The sequence below is a fragment of the Fusarium solani genome, assembly GCF_023522795.1.
Source record: "Fusarium solani strain SB1 chromosome Unknown bctg00000013, whole genome shotgun sequence".
In the NCBI taxonomy this organism is placed as follows: Eukaryota; Fungi; Ascomycota; class Sordariomycetes; order Hypocreales; family Nectriaceae; genus Fusarium; species Fusarium solani.
This window is the reverse complement of record NW_027072145.1, coordinates 1,088,240-1,100,658: the sequence shown is the minus strand read 5'-3', so window position 1 is coordinate 1,100,658 and position 12,419 is coordinate 1,088,240. Positions and strand designations below refer to the sequence as shown.

The window sequence follows — 12,419 nt, the reverse complement described above, 5'->3', positions numbered from 1 at the left end:
ACACATCCACGACCACTTAATGGGCACCCCCACTTAATGGGCCACCAAAATTTCAATCTTCCCATACAAAATCTGAATGTTTAATGACACCGCATTTGGCCAAGAATGAAGGTACTCACAAACTAAGACATGTACTATATTGCTTTTTCCATGGGAATTTGATATCGGGTTGCTTTTTTCCCATTCCGCGGCGTGGCTTAGTTCTCCAACCCTTTGAAAATTTTTCATTTCCACCTCATCTAACCTACGCGATTACGTCCACTCAAGTAGGCATGTCACCAGATGTACACGTGGAACTCCTGCAATAATGGTTCGGGGCGTTTATACCGAAGATGACGTAGCTGAGGCCATACTCGATATTACTGATAGAGGCCTATCGCAGACTAAGGCGGCCCAGAAACGTGGAGTGCCTCGATCGACCATTTATAGACGACTGTTCGGTCAGGCGAGTAGGAATGAACGTATCCATGCCCAGCAGCGTATTTCCAAGAGCCAATAGGAGACTCTCCTTCGTTAGGTGCTGCGACAAGAATCTCTGGGATATGCTCCCTCTCACAGCCAACTCCGCGCCTGTGCCGAGGCCATCCTCAAACAACAAGGCGATAACAAGCCCTTGGGCAAGCACTGGACCACGAGGTTCGTCAAACGTCACCTACAACTATCTACCAAGCTGGGAAAACGTCAGGAAACCGCCAGGTTTGACGGGTTTACACCGAAGGCGGTCAATTGGTACTTCGATATTCGGGAGACGGAATACGGCTTGATTAAGCCTGAGAACACGGTTAACGTAGACGAGGGCGGCATAATGGCGGGTTTCGGTAAGTCTTCTACAAGCACTCTATGGGTTTTTATAGGACATAGCTAATTGGTTATCCATGAGGCCTGGATAGCCTCGTAATCGGGAGCTCTGACCCGAAGAAGAAGGCGCTGTTGAAAGGCGTACAATCGCGTACTTGGACCTCGTTTATTGAAGCTGTCACCGCAACTGGCCGCGCTTTAAAACCAGAAATTATTTTCAAAGGGAAAGAGCTGCAGAAGCAGTGGTTTCTTAACGAATTCAAATTGTTAGCCGACTGGCACTACATCACATCACCGAACGGCTGGACGGACAACCATATAGCTCTCGAGTGGCTGAAAGACGTCTATCTACCTCAAACGGAGCCTCATGATGCATCGGATGCGAGACTTATTATCCTTGACGGTCACGGGAGCCATGCTCAGGTGAGCCTTTTGGTGTTTTCTCCGCAGAGTCACCCGCTAAAGGGTCGCTAACGAGCAGTCAGGATGAGTGGATGGCTACGTGCTTTCTGAACAATGTCTACTGCTGTTACCTACCAGCACACTGTTCTCATGGTCTGCAACCGCTAGATAATGGAATTTTTAATGTCATCAAAGGTGCGTATCGGAAAGAACTCCAAAAGCTGGCTAGTTTGACCGATTCTGCGCCGGTTGACAAAGTCAACTTTATTCGGGCATACGCGAAAGCTAGGGAGGCGGGTATGAGGAAGGAGATTATCTTATCCGGCTGGAGATTTACTGGAAATTGGCCTATAAGTCGTCACAAGGCTCTAACACATCCTGAAATTCAACCGGACAAAGAAAAAGTGGTGGAACGGTTCAAGACGCCGAGCCCTCCTCAGTTGCACTCAGATGATACGCCGAAAACGAGTCGCCAGGTGAGAGATTTGGCCAAACACCGAAGTCGCCCGACTAGGCGGAAGTATAGTAAGATCGCGAAGGGGTTGGAAGCTTTAGAGATGAAGGTGGCCGTTCAGAATGCGCGGATTACTGGCCTCGAGGAGCAGGTGTCCCAGCTGCGACGAGGGAAGAAAAGAAAGGCGGTACCGAACCCGAACAGACGATTCATGGCTCTGGCGGAGGCTCTAGCGGCTGGAGAAGCTCTTCCTGACTCAAAGGAGGCAGAAATAGAGGTAGATGTGGATGAGGAGGTCGAGTCGGTGATTGAGGTTGGTGTCAGGTCAGAGGACGAAAGTGAGGACTTTATGGTCATAACAAAGCACTGCCAGCGCACACGCAGTGGTCGGGAGGTCAAAAAACCACGCAGAGAGTAAAGCTTGATCAACTTTATGGAGAATCTCTTTATTCACTTCGATTTTGATTGACAACATGGTCCGTTTTTGTTTGCACCAAAATTTAGATTTTGTATGGGAGGATCGAAATTTTGGTGGTCCATTAAGTGGGGGTGCCGATTAAGTGGTCGTGGATGGTAAAGCTAAGAAAAAAGGGGGATAAAGAGAGATATAAGAGATATGTCACGACCTATGCCACGAAAGAATGCATGACGCCGCACGGCACGGATCAACGTATTACCGTTCACTCCGGAACCCGTCGTCCCGCTCACTCTCTCACTCTGTGCGAGTGAGAATGTGGCGATATCTCACGATGTCCATCGTGAGATACCCCAGATCATGCCTATAAAAGACCACACAACATTCCTTAGACAGACACTCTAGCTACCTCAGCTTTCAATACAACTTGATTACTCAAGAATACTTCTTGATATTATCAGACGTGATCCGCCACCCTACGCTAAGTACGTTATGCCCCGTTACAACTGCCAACATAAACCAATTCGGTTATGGTTTACTACGTTGGGAACCTCGACCGTCACAACTAGGCTCCCACGCGAACAAGAGATTGCGAATGGTCTTGTTAAGAGCTTCGACCGGAAGCACTTCCAGCGTCTTTTACTGGAATGGATCATCGAGGAGAACCGCTCATTTAGCGTCTGTAAACAGGGAAGACTGCGCCGAATATTCGAATATCTCAATCCACTTGTCAAGATCACCGACGCCAATATCACCAGGATGACTATCCGCCACAAAGTTCGGTCAGCCTACGAATCACACAAGCATAAGGTTCTAGCGGTATTGAAGCAGCCATGCGGCCTGATTCACGTCTTCTTTGACGGGTAGAAGTCAGGAAACAGGCACAGCCTGTACGGGATTGCTTGTTGCTTTCGGGACGAGAACAGCCGGCTGCGCAAGCTGGTGCTTGGCGTGCCTGAATTACAAACGCGCCATTTCGGACACAACATTGCGACTGAAATACCTTACGTCCTTGATGCCTATGGGATCCAGGACAGGATTGGGTACTTCACACTGGACAACGCAGAAAGTAACGATAAAGCCATGGAAGGAATCGGTGGGGAGCTTGTGTTTGTCGGATCGACGAGGCGTGGGCGGTGCTTCGGCCATACTCTATATCTCTCGGCCAAAGCGCTGCTGTTTGGCCACAATGTTGAGGCTTTCGAGGAGCAGTTGTCAGGCGCAGCGGTGCTGTCTGAGGCAGAGCACACACTTCGGCGGCGTTCTCCGAGATGGTGCGCACAGAAGGTCCGTATCGTATGCCCTGGTTCTCCCTGAATCTAACGGTTGGTTGGCGATTACGACATGTCGCCTACCATTAGATGGATGATCAACTGTGCCTGAAGTGCCTGACAAAGTTTTGTGGGACGATTGTCGCGAGGAACGGCAACCTCCAGCAAGGGTGAACGTGGACTAGGCCCGATTATATGTATTCGAGGACAAAGCTCCTGGTGGTGAGGTAAGATAAAGGAACATTTCCACTGTGTGACTTTGAAGCCCATTGCTGCGAATGTGGAGAAGAGTCTCAAAATAGATGAGGGCTGTTGAAGTGAGGGTATTTGAACCCCGAAAACGAGCGGGGTCATTGCCGACCGGACTCCGGAGGTGGCCAGACCCGTATCGGAGGCCCGAGTCAGGTGGGATACCGGCCCCTCACGGCGTCCGTGACCCTTCGGTCTGTTCACCGGCAATTGCAGTCTGTGATTAAGCGCCGAGGTTTCTTTAGTGGAACCAATAGACATGTATCGAGAAGCGAGCAAACCCAACATTTCGGTCGTTGATGTGGCTGGGCGGACTGATCCGCTTATGACGTGGGGGTTCCCTAGGCAGCAGGTTTTCTGTTGTCCCGATACTTTCCCATCTTCGGGCGTCTACAACAGACTAGTTGTCGATGCCAATCATCCGCCCGCCTCTCGCACAACTCCATCAGCGTCCATGGAAGAAATTGAGAGGCTGCGGAAGCAGCTACGGGAAGAACAGCGCCTACGAGAAGAGGAACAATGACGACGTGAAGCTGCTGAAGGTCGCGCCCTCGAGGAACAACGACGACGCGAAGAATCCGAAGGTGACGTCCTTGACAAAGGAAGGCGCGTTAAAAGCCCAATCGAAAATCGAGAGCTACCGTCGATGAAGAGACGGGACACCCTCCGGCCCATCGGGATTTCGTGGACTGGCTGGCACGGTTTCCAAGCCACTCAGTTGCCGGATACGCCATCAGGCTGCCACGGCGCGGTGTGGAGGGTGACCCAGCACCCCACTTTAAAATAGGCGCAAATGACGTAACTGTGTGGTCACCCGGTACATATATACTGGACACAGCGGCAGTGGAAAAACATGATCTAGGATGACGAAGTCACGAGGGAAACAGCCATGGCATCCACAGCAATCGACTCTATAATATTCCGTGACATCTTCAGCTCAGAGGCGATGCGTCGCGTCTTCACAGACGAGCATCGTGTGCAATGCTACCTTAGCATCGAGGCGGCACTGGCACAAGCGCAGGCCAATATTGGCGTCATCCCCAAACGTGCTGCGCATGAGATCGCAGCCAAATGCACCCTCGATAATATCGACATGCCAAAGCTCAAAAGCCAGACGGAGTTGATCGGCTATCCCGTTCTGCCAGTAGTGCAGCAGCTCGTAGATGTCTGCGCGGATCGTCTTGGGGAATATTGTCACTGGGGAGCAACCACCCAGGACATCACCGATACGGCCATCATCATCCAGATCCGAGAGGCGCTTGCCTTGGTCGAGCAGGATCTGAGAGCAATCGTTGACTCTCTGGCTGACCTCGCCCGTCGTTACCGTGATACGCCAATGGCAGGGCGCAGCAACCTACAGCAAGCGGTTCCGATCACCTTCGGCTTCAAAGTGGCCACTTGGCTCTCCGCGATCCAGCGCCACCAACAGCGGCTGGCAGAACTCCGTCCGAGGGTGCTTGTAGGCGAGTTTAGTGGTGCCGCTGGCACGCTCGCTTCGCTAGGCGATGTTGGGCTGAGGGTGCAAGAAGGACTGATGGCAGAACTCGGACTGGGTCAACCGGACATTGCCTGGCACACCGCGCGCGACCGGATCGCAGAAGTTGGCTGCTTCCTGGGACTGGTTACCGGGACTCTGGGCAAGATTGCGACAGATGTGAAGCTGCTCATGCAAACGGAGGTAGGCGAGGCCTCGGAACCCTACGCTAAAGATCGCGGCTCCAGCAGCACCATGCCACAGAAGCGCAATCCAATATCCTGCAATTATATTCATGCCTGCACGACGGTGGTCCGGCAACTGGTCGCGACCCTTCTCGACGCGATGGTTGAGGATCACGAGCGCTCCACCGGCCCTTGGGAAACGGAATGGATTGCCGTGCCCGAGATCTTCCTGTTGAGTTCTGGTGCCTTGCAACAGGCACGGACACTGCTCGCAGGTCTCGAGGTCGACAGCGCACGCATGCGTTCCAATTTGGAAATCACCAATGGTCTAATCTGTACCGAAGCGGTGATGATGGGTTTGGCAGCGCATCTCGGCCGGCAGCGAGCCCATGACCTTGTCTATGAGATGAGTCGTTGAGCCAATGTCAGCGGACGGCCTTTGCTCGATCTGTTGATGGAAACAGAGGAGATTTCTTCCGTCCTCAGCCGAGCCGCTCTCGAAAAGCTGCTCGATCCAACCAAATACCTTGGTTTGTCTGGGGAAATGGTCGATCGAATCCTGAGATCATACTAATGGATGGATGAAGCGGGATTCGAATGCGAGGGTATTGACAATGGCGAGGTGTAAGCTATCATTCTGTCGAACTCCAGCAAGCACTGACAGATCCCACAGTGTAATATTTGATGCATAGACAGATGTTATTGATCGCCCCCAGATCCTGTGAGAGGCTCGGCTACCGCCTGCAACGCTACTGAAAGGCGAAGACGGCCTGCGTGGTCCTATTAGGTGTGCACCGACCGGCAGAGTAGCACTATCCCTATTGTCTCTCCCACTTTTGCTGAAAGTGGTTTGTACGCGTCGCCATTGGCCCATGACCCCTGTGATTCCCCACAGTCCGCTTTCAGCGAAAGTGGGAGAGACAATAGGGATGTAGTAGTAGTAAGCAGGGATTTGGCTCGATGTCACTTATGCTGGGGCCATCTGGTTCGTGGTCAAGGCTGGTAGATATGCCGCCAGCAAAGACGTCGTCTTGACTCGAGTTGCCAGGCTCGATGGGTGCATTGTGTCGCAGGTACTAATGGGCCATGAGGGATCGAGGATCAAATGAGTGCTTGATTTTCTATCTAAAGGAGTGACGAGAGTCGGTCTCTTATGCCTGTGTTCAGTCTGCCGATTTCATAGGCAGCAGGCTGTTGCCTGGTGCTAGTAATGGTGTAGAGTTCACGCTGACCGTGAGGCTACGGTATTCACGATGGTTGTGGTCCTTGCCCTTGACAAAATCAACCAATCAATCAATCAACCTCCATCCATCATCCGATGGCTACTATGGTCATCGTCATACAAGACGCGTCGATTAAAGGCTAGGGCAGGTACGGAGAACATAAGAATATAACAAAGAAGCGACAGGAAGGGCAAAGGCTCCATTGATAAGGCCCGCTCTAATACACTTCTTTCGATCGGCCAATTTAACTTCATAAATGGCTTCATTGTGGGAACTTAAAGTCAGGGGGAACGCAATAGGGGCTCTTGCTAGCTTGAAAGAACTTGCACGAGGTGCTGGGAGGGCAAGAGCCAGCGAGCTAGAATTGTGTGTTATTAGCATATCTCTTTGTAGCAAGACGATAAGGCATGAAACTACTTACCACAAACTTGCCAGAGACGTCACAGACCTGCCAGCCTTTGGCATCGCTAGTGCAAGCATAGGTTCCGGGCGTGCATTCCTTGGAGGCGGCAGCAGCGATAGAAGCGAAGGCGGCCATGAGAGTGATGGTGAACTTCATTTTGGTGATAGTGGCTGTTTGGAGGTAGAAATGGGGCCAAAATGACTCGCTTGGCTGCTGTTGAGCGAAATTAGAGGCTTATGGGGATTGCTTTGTTGGTTATGGTGTTGAGCGAGCGTCAGTAATGAAGGAGAAGTCTTCGTTGTGGGAGGAACAACGGCATCCTTATATACGCCTCCAGACGGCATATTCGCAGCCCATCTGTAGACTTCGTCATAATCTTTCGGCCATCTGCATGATGATGAGCGATTCTAGCGGGACAGATTGCTGTGTCTCATATTATGCAAGCGGATGACGTAGTTCGTATAGACGAGTGAGCATGACTGTTGCTCATATATGAGTATGCAGGGTGACTGAATACTGACGAAAGGTTTTTGCTAAAGATCTTCTTTAAAACTCAGAAAGCATATATCATCACATTCAGTTTGGAACACGAGCTGCATTCCTGGATTTTCAGAGACCTCCAGGACAGGTGGCCCTGGTGCGCGCTAGATCTCGTTGGGCCCCCGTGCCTTGGCTTATTTGCTAACCTTTAATTTAGAACCTAACAAACTCTCCAGTCCAGTATCTTCCAGTGTCTCCCATGCGTCCCTTCGTGATCCATTTTCGTGCGGCGGCACTCGTGTCATTGACGAGCCAAGGGGCGAGACAGGCGAAGATGTTAGAGGGATGAAGGTTATACGATGTTGCAGTGCATGTTTTAGTTACGACGTAGACCCACTCACAGAAGTCAAATTGAAAGACAAAACGAAGAACTAGAGACCAGGAGCTGCCATAAGGCATATTCATCCCCCTCATCAAGAGATGGTATGAAAAGGATGGCCATTATATGATGACATGAAGAACAGGACACCTCGGAAGAATCAAGCCTTTTTGATAAAGTGAAGACAACGATGCCCCTCAGCTCTTGAGTTACTGGGGAGAACATGCCGAGGCAGGCGACCCAGAGGAGGCATCAGAAGAGCCACCGGAGTTGACGGAGGCAAGTCAATAAGAACAGCCCCAGGCACAACCCGAGGGTAGTCCTCTTCAAGCATGAACCAACATGTCACCTTCACGACCTAAGTCTTCGAGTTCTCACGACGAGAAGTCGTCACCGTCGTCACCAAGCAAGGTGCTGACAACCACTCGGGCCATGACCGGGCAGAAGAAAGGTGAAAACATGCCACGCAAGAAGTATGGGAGAGGGCAAAGCTCGACTCGTCGTGTTGACAGAATGCCGTGATGAAAAGGCTGGGGATTTGCGATCAACTGTCCAGTTGCCCTTGCAGAACTTGATAAAGGATAATGAAAAAGTGATGGGCTGGTGCGGAAAGTTTGCGCTGCGTCCCTGTCAAGGTTAATATCTACGAGACCGACCATGCCCCCCCTTGAACGTCACCATTTGAGTCTCACTGCAAAAGACCCCAGACCCCAGACCCCTCTGTCTAGGCTGGGCCGTGTGGGCACTCTCCCGATAGCTAGGGGCGTGTAGCTGCACCCCCTGGTCAGATTCTCAGGTTTCAGGTTGGCATTATGCGACTCCGTGTGGTGGTGGTGGATGTCTGGTTTGACTAACTGACAGTCTATTCTCCAGAGGGCAATAAGCACTTAAGTTTTCAACACAACAACCAAGGTTCATAGACTAGTATACTCTCAGTCTATAGTTAAGTAACCCAAGATGACAGAGGAAAAAGTCTTGCTATCACTAGACCTCTATAGCGTTCACGCTGACCGTGAAGCTATTCACGATGGTAGTGATCCTTGCCCCTGACAGAATCTAGCCCGTGCACGCGACGCGGCTATCGAGGCGCTCAATAGAGGGACGGGGCCCGTCCCAATTACTGCATTGAGTATAGCCCCTCCGCTGTCGGACTTCCTAAAGCGCCGCCTCGACGCGACGCGTTTTGCTGCACCTGAGTATCAATTTTGCTTATCTGCGACGATTGTCCTTGTCAAGGCAAGGATCACAACCATCGTGAATAGCTTCACGGTCAGCGTGAACGCTACACCATAACTAGCATCAGGCAACAGCCTGCTGCCTATGAGATCGGCAGACTGAACACAGGTCGAGACTGACTCTCGTCACTCCTTTCGATAGAAAATCAAGCGCTCATTTGATCCTCATGGCCCATCAGGACCTGCGACAGATTCGAGGTAATTTACTGGAATACAGTAAGACGCGATGCGTGCACGGACGGCCCCGTGGCGTGCAGGGGCCAGTTTCGGTGTAATTGAACGAATTACCAGCACGACTGCGCACAGTAGCCTGTAATCATCCGGCACTCGGAAAAGCAGTCCCGCCGCCTTCCCCACATGATCCTTCCCAGGCTCACAGAACCCAAGAAGAGCTAATTTGAACCTTGTTTCTTTCAACCAGGTGTGCACTCGACCAGCCTTATAAAGCCAACTCTACCAGGTTTATCATTCGAACGGCTATGTCTGAAAGCGATGAGGTGAAAAGCCTTAAGAAAGAGCTTGCTGAGACGCGTGCAGCGCTACTCGTCCATAAAAAAACGACCTTCGACGAGTACCTCAGATACTGCCACGAGCATCTATTCAAGTCTCTGAAGGTCAGAGCCCCCCCGGCAGCAACTTCTAGCCAAAGCACCACGACTGTCAATGGCAAATACTATCCACTCAAGCTACGACCATGGGAGGATTTTATCACTTCGCAGCGGACGCACTACAACATCATGCGTGATGTGCTCAGCAACAGTCATCTTCTTCCGTCACTATCTGAAGTCGAGAGCGTGACTGAAGATGCACTCATGGCAGGGCCTGTCACCTGCGAAGCAGACCTTAAGGAGTTTGAATACCGGGCCCTGGAAAATCCAGTCGGAAAGATCTTCCGTGTTTTTGGCCCACTCTGCCAATCCCACCGGGCCACGAAAGGTCTCAAATGCGATAAAGTCGTGTTCAGAAACCGAGTCGATGCTCTGACAGAAACGGACCCTGTTGAGCACAGCAGAGTTAGTGCCCAACCTATCCAGAAACGCCGAGGCCAATCTGGACCGCAGAAGAAGGTCATCCGGGAACAAGACAAGCCAAGGATAGGCGTTCCGGACAGATGGTGTACGAGAGACGAAACCATGATTGCCTTTCCGGTCGAGTACAAAGCAGCGCATAAGATCACTGTCGAAGACTTCGTGCAAGCACTGCGGAAGGAGGACCTCTTTAGTAGCGTGCTACGTAGAGTGTCGAGTCACAAGTTGTCCGCTGGAGATGACCGCGTCGACGAGCGGGCGGAAGAACGGGTTGCCAAAGCCTTGGCCCAGACATTCCACTACATGGTTTGCTGTCGAACTTCCTTTGGGTATCTTACTGCTGGGAATTCCCTCATCTTTCTACATGTTGGGGAGGACGCCCGGGTGTTGTACTATCACATGGTTCACCCAGACACCAGTGCTGAGGGCGAGACGCTAGATCCATTCTTCACAGCAGTTGCCCAGCTATCTGCCTTCTGTCTGCAGAGCTTCCTCGATCCTGGAAAGACAGAACAGTGGCTCGAAAGCGAACAGGCCGATTTGCAGGTGTGGCCTAACATGTATGCCGATATGCGCGAGCCAACAGCGGAGCTTCCATCGTCGTCACCGCCCGCAGCGATGACAGCATCATATGATCCGTCATCCTCCTTCGAACGAGATACTGCCCGGTCACCGCAGACCCGACGAACGAGATCATCATGCAAAGACACCCATCTACCGGAAGGAAGGAGTGGCCCCGACGACACTGATAGTGATGCGAGTTATCACAGTGAAGACGATGGTGACGTCTCAGAAGCGCTGCCGTCATTAACTGTGGCACTCGAAGGTTCAAACAAACGAAAGAAGGGGTCCTCCGACAATAGCCATTCTGGGAGTACCAACGGATCCAGTTTCAACCTTGCAGACCGGCAGTACTGTACGCAAGCATGTCTTCTGGGCCTCAAAAGAAAGGGCCTACTTGATGAGAACTGTCCAAACGTGGCTCTTCACCGTGCCCCAGGAGGGGGTGCTTGCCATCGAATCGGCGCCTCCGAGTTCATACAGATCGTTGATCGTCAGATGAATCGGCCATATGATCGGTACCGCTACTGCAAGCCCGTAGAGGGCAAGTATGGTGCGATAGGGCAGCTATTCAAGCTCTCACTACGCCCCTACGGCTACACTTTTGTTGGAAAAGGAACCTTTGCCGCCGCTGTCTTGAGCATTGAACATGAGAAGAAGGTATACTCGCAACTGGAGCCACTACAAGGGGACATTATTCCCGTTTCCCTGGGAAGCATAGACCTTCAGACTCCCTACCCGCTCATGATGTCGTTTGTTGTTCACATGCTGCTGTTGTCCTGGGGCGGGGATCAAATGGCCGACGAAGCTTACGTGAAGGAGCAACAGAAGCCATTACAGAGGCTTCTGCGTACTCATGGCGTCTTTCATAATGATCTGCGGCATCAAAACTTGCTTTGGAATAATGAGCGCGGGTCGGTCATGCTTATCGACTTCAATCTTGCGACGATAGAGCCACCGTTGAAACACAAGCAGATCTCGAGGCTATCCGGGAAAAGGAAACGGCGTGATACTGGAGATTCAGGCCGTAGGGCGATTCCCTTTGTAAGATCGTAACAATACCTGGGATAGGGTTATGTTGAGGTGGAATAGGGAGTGTCCTGTTTCATATTAGCAATAGATAGAACAAGTTAAATTAATGCTCACTGATACCCAGCCGCGAATTTCGGCATTTATTAGAGCTGGGCCTTATGCGAGATTTTTGTTTCGTAGCTTCTAAGTAGTAAGACGAGGACGCTTAAACACCTAAACTTTTTTCCTAGCTCTCCTGCTCGAAAGGCGTGGCGCGATGACTAGTAGCCACCAGGTAGACTAACGATGGACCTTGCGTGCCAGTTCGCAGTTACTAACCCGCGTGTCGCCACCACAGACAGAGTTAGAAACACTCCGGTCAAACCGGATATGAGTTGCAGCGAAAGGTTACGACAGGAGGGCTTCTGGAGGCGAAAGAAATTTGCTCCTACGTATCCCCTGCTAAAGAACTTGACCACTACGAAACCAGCAGAGCTCGAGTGCTTTGCAAATACTATCAGCCGTCGCCATGAGCATCAGGTGCCTTCAAAGATGACAGGCTTCGGCCTGTGGCTCGGCGATCCCGAGCAGAGGGTACCAAGAACGCCACTGCTTCAGCTATCCTCGCCCGTCTCCCGCGTCCAACACAACAGGACGATTTCAGCGTCGCAAAAACGAATGCGAGCTTCGCCAAACCCACCTGCGAAATCTTCTGATGAATATCAAGCTATTCCTAACACCGAGCCAGACATACAGGACACCATTATCTGTGCCAGCACGGACCCTGTGAGCAAGGTAGATGATCAGCCGGAAGACATCCCCGCACCGTAGGAGCGTGCTCGCCAAGCGAT

General features: G+C 51.6%; 4 protein-coding genes across 4 annotated transcripts; 3 read left to right on the top strand and 1 right to left on the bottom strand.

Annotated features, from left to right (window-relative positions):
• Positions 1–307: 307 nt before the first annotated feature.
• Positions 308–3,386, top strand: MRS44_017226 (uncharacterized protein; the record flags this gene model as incomplete). The annotated part of the gene is made up of 6 exons (XM_065617694.1): positions 308–406; positions 518–818; positions 974–1,221; positions 1,284–2,068; positions 2,531–2,932; positions 2,996–3,386. 6 exons carry the CDS (start codon positions 308–310, stop codon positions 3,384–3,386), a joined length of 2,226 nt encoding a protein of 741 aa, XP_065473766.1.
• A 1,092-nt stretch (positions 3,387–4,478) lies between these two features.
• Positions 4,479–5,666, top strand: MRS44_017225 (uncharacterized protein; the record flags this gene model as incomplete). The annotated part of the gene is made up of 1 exon (XM_046278913.2): positions 4,479–5,666. The coding sequence occupies one exon, from the start codon at positions 4,479–4,481 to the stop codon at positions 5,664–5,666; it is 1,188 nt and encodes a 395-aa protein (XP_046127138.2).
• Positions 5,667–6,733: 1,067 nt separating this feature from the next.
• On the bottom strand, positions 6,734–7,030 carry MRS44_017224 (uncharacterized protein; the record flags this gene model as incomplete). The annotated part of the gene is made up of 2 exons (XM_046271472.1): positions 6,734–6,829; positions 6,893–7,030. The coding sequence occupies 2 exons, from the start codon at positions 7,028–7,030 to the stop codon at positions 6,734–6,736; spliced, it is 234 nt and encodes a 77-aa protein (XP_046127137.1).
• A 2,417-nt stretch (positions 7,031–9,447) lies between these two features.
• Positions 9,448–12,399, top strand: MRS44_017223 (uncharacterized protein; the record flags this gene model as incomplete). Its single annotated transcript, XM_065617693.1, has 2 exons — positions 9,448–11,601; positions 11,893–12,399. The coding sequence occupies 2 exons, from the start codon at positions 9,448–9,450 to the stop codon at positions 12,397–12,399; spliced, it is 2,661 nt and encodes an 886-aa protein (XP_065473765.1).
• Between the last annotated feature and the right edge of the window lie 20 nt (positions 12,400–12,419).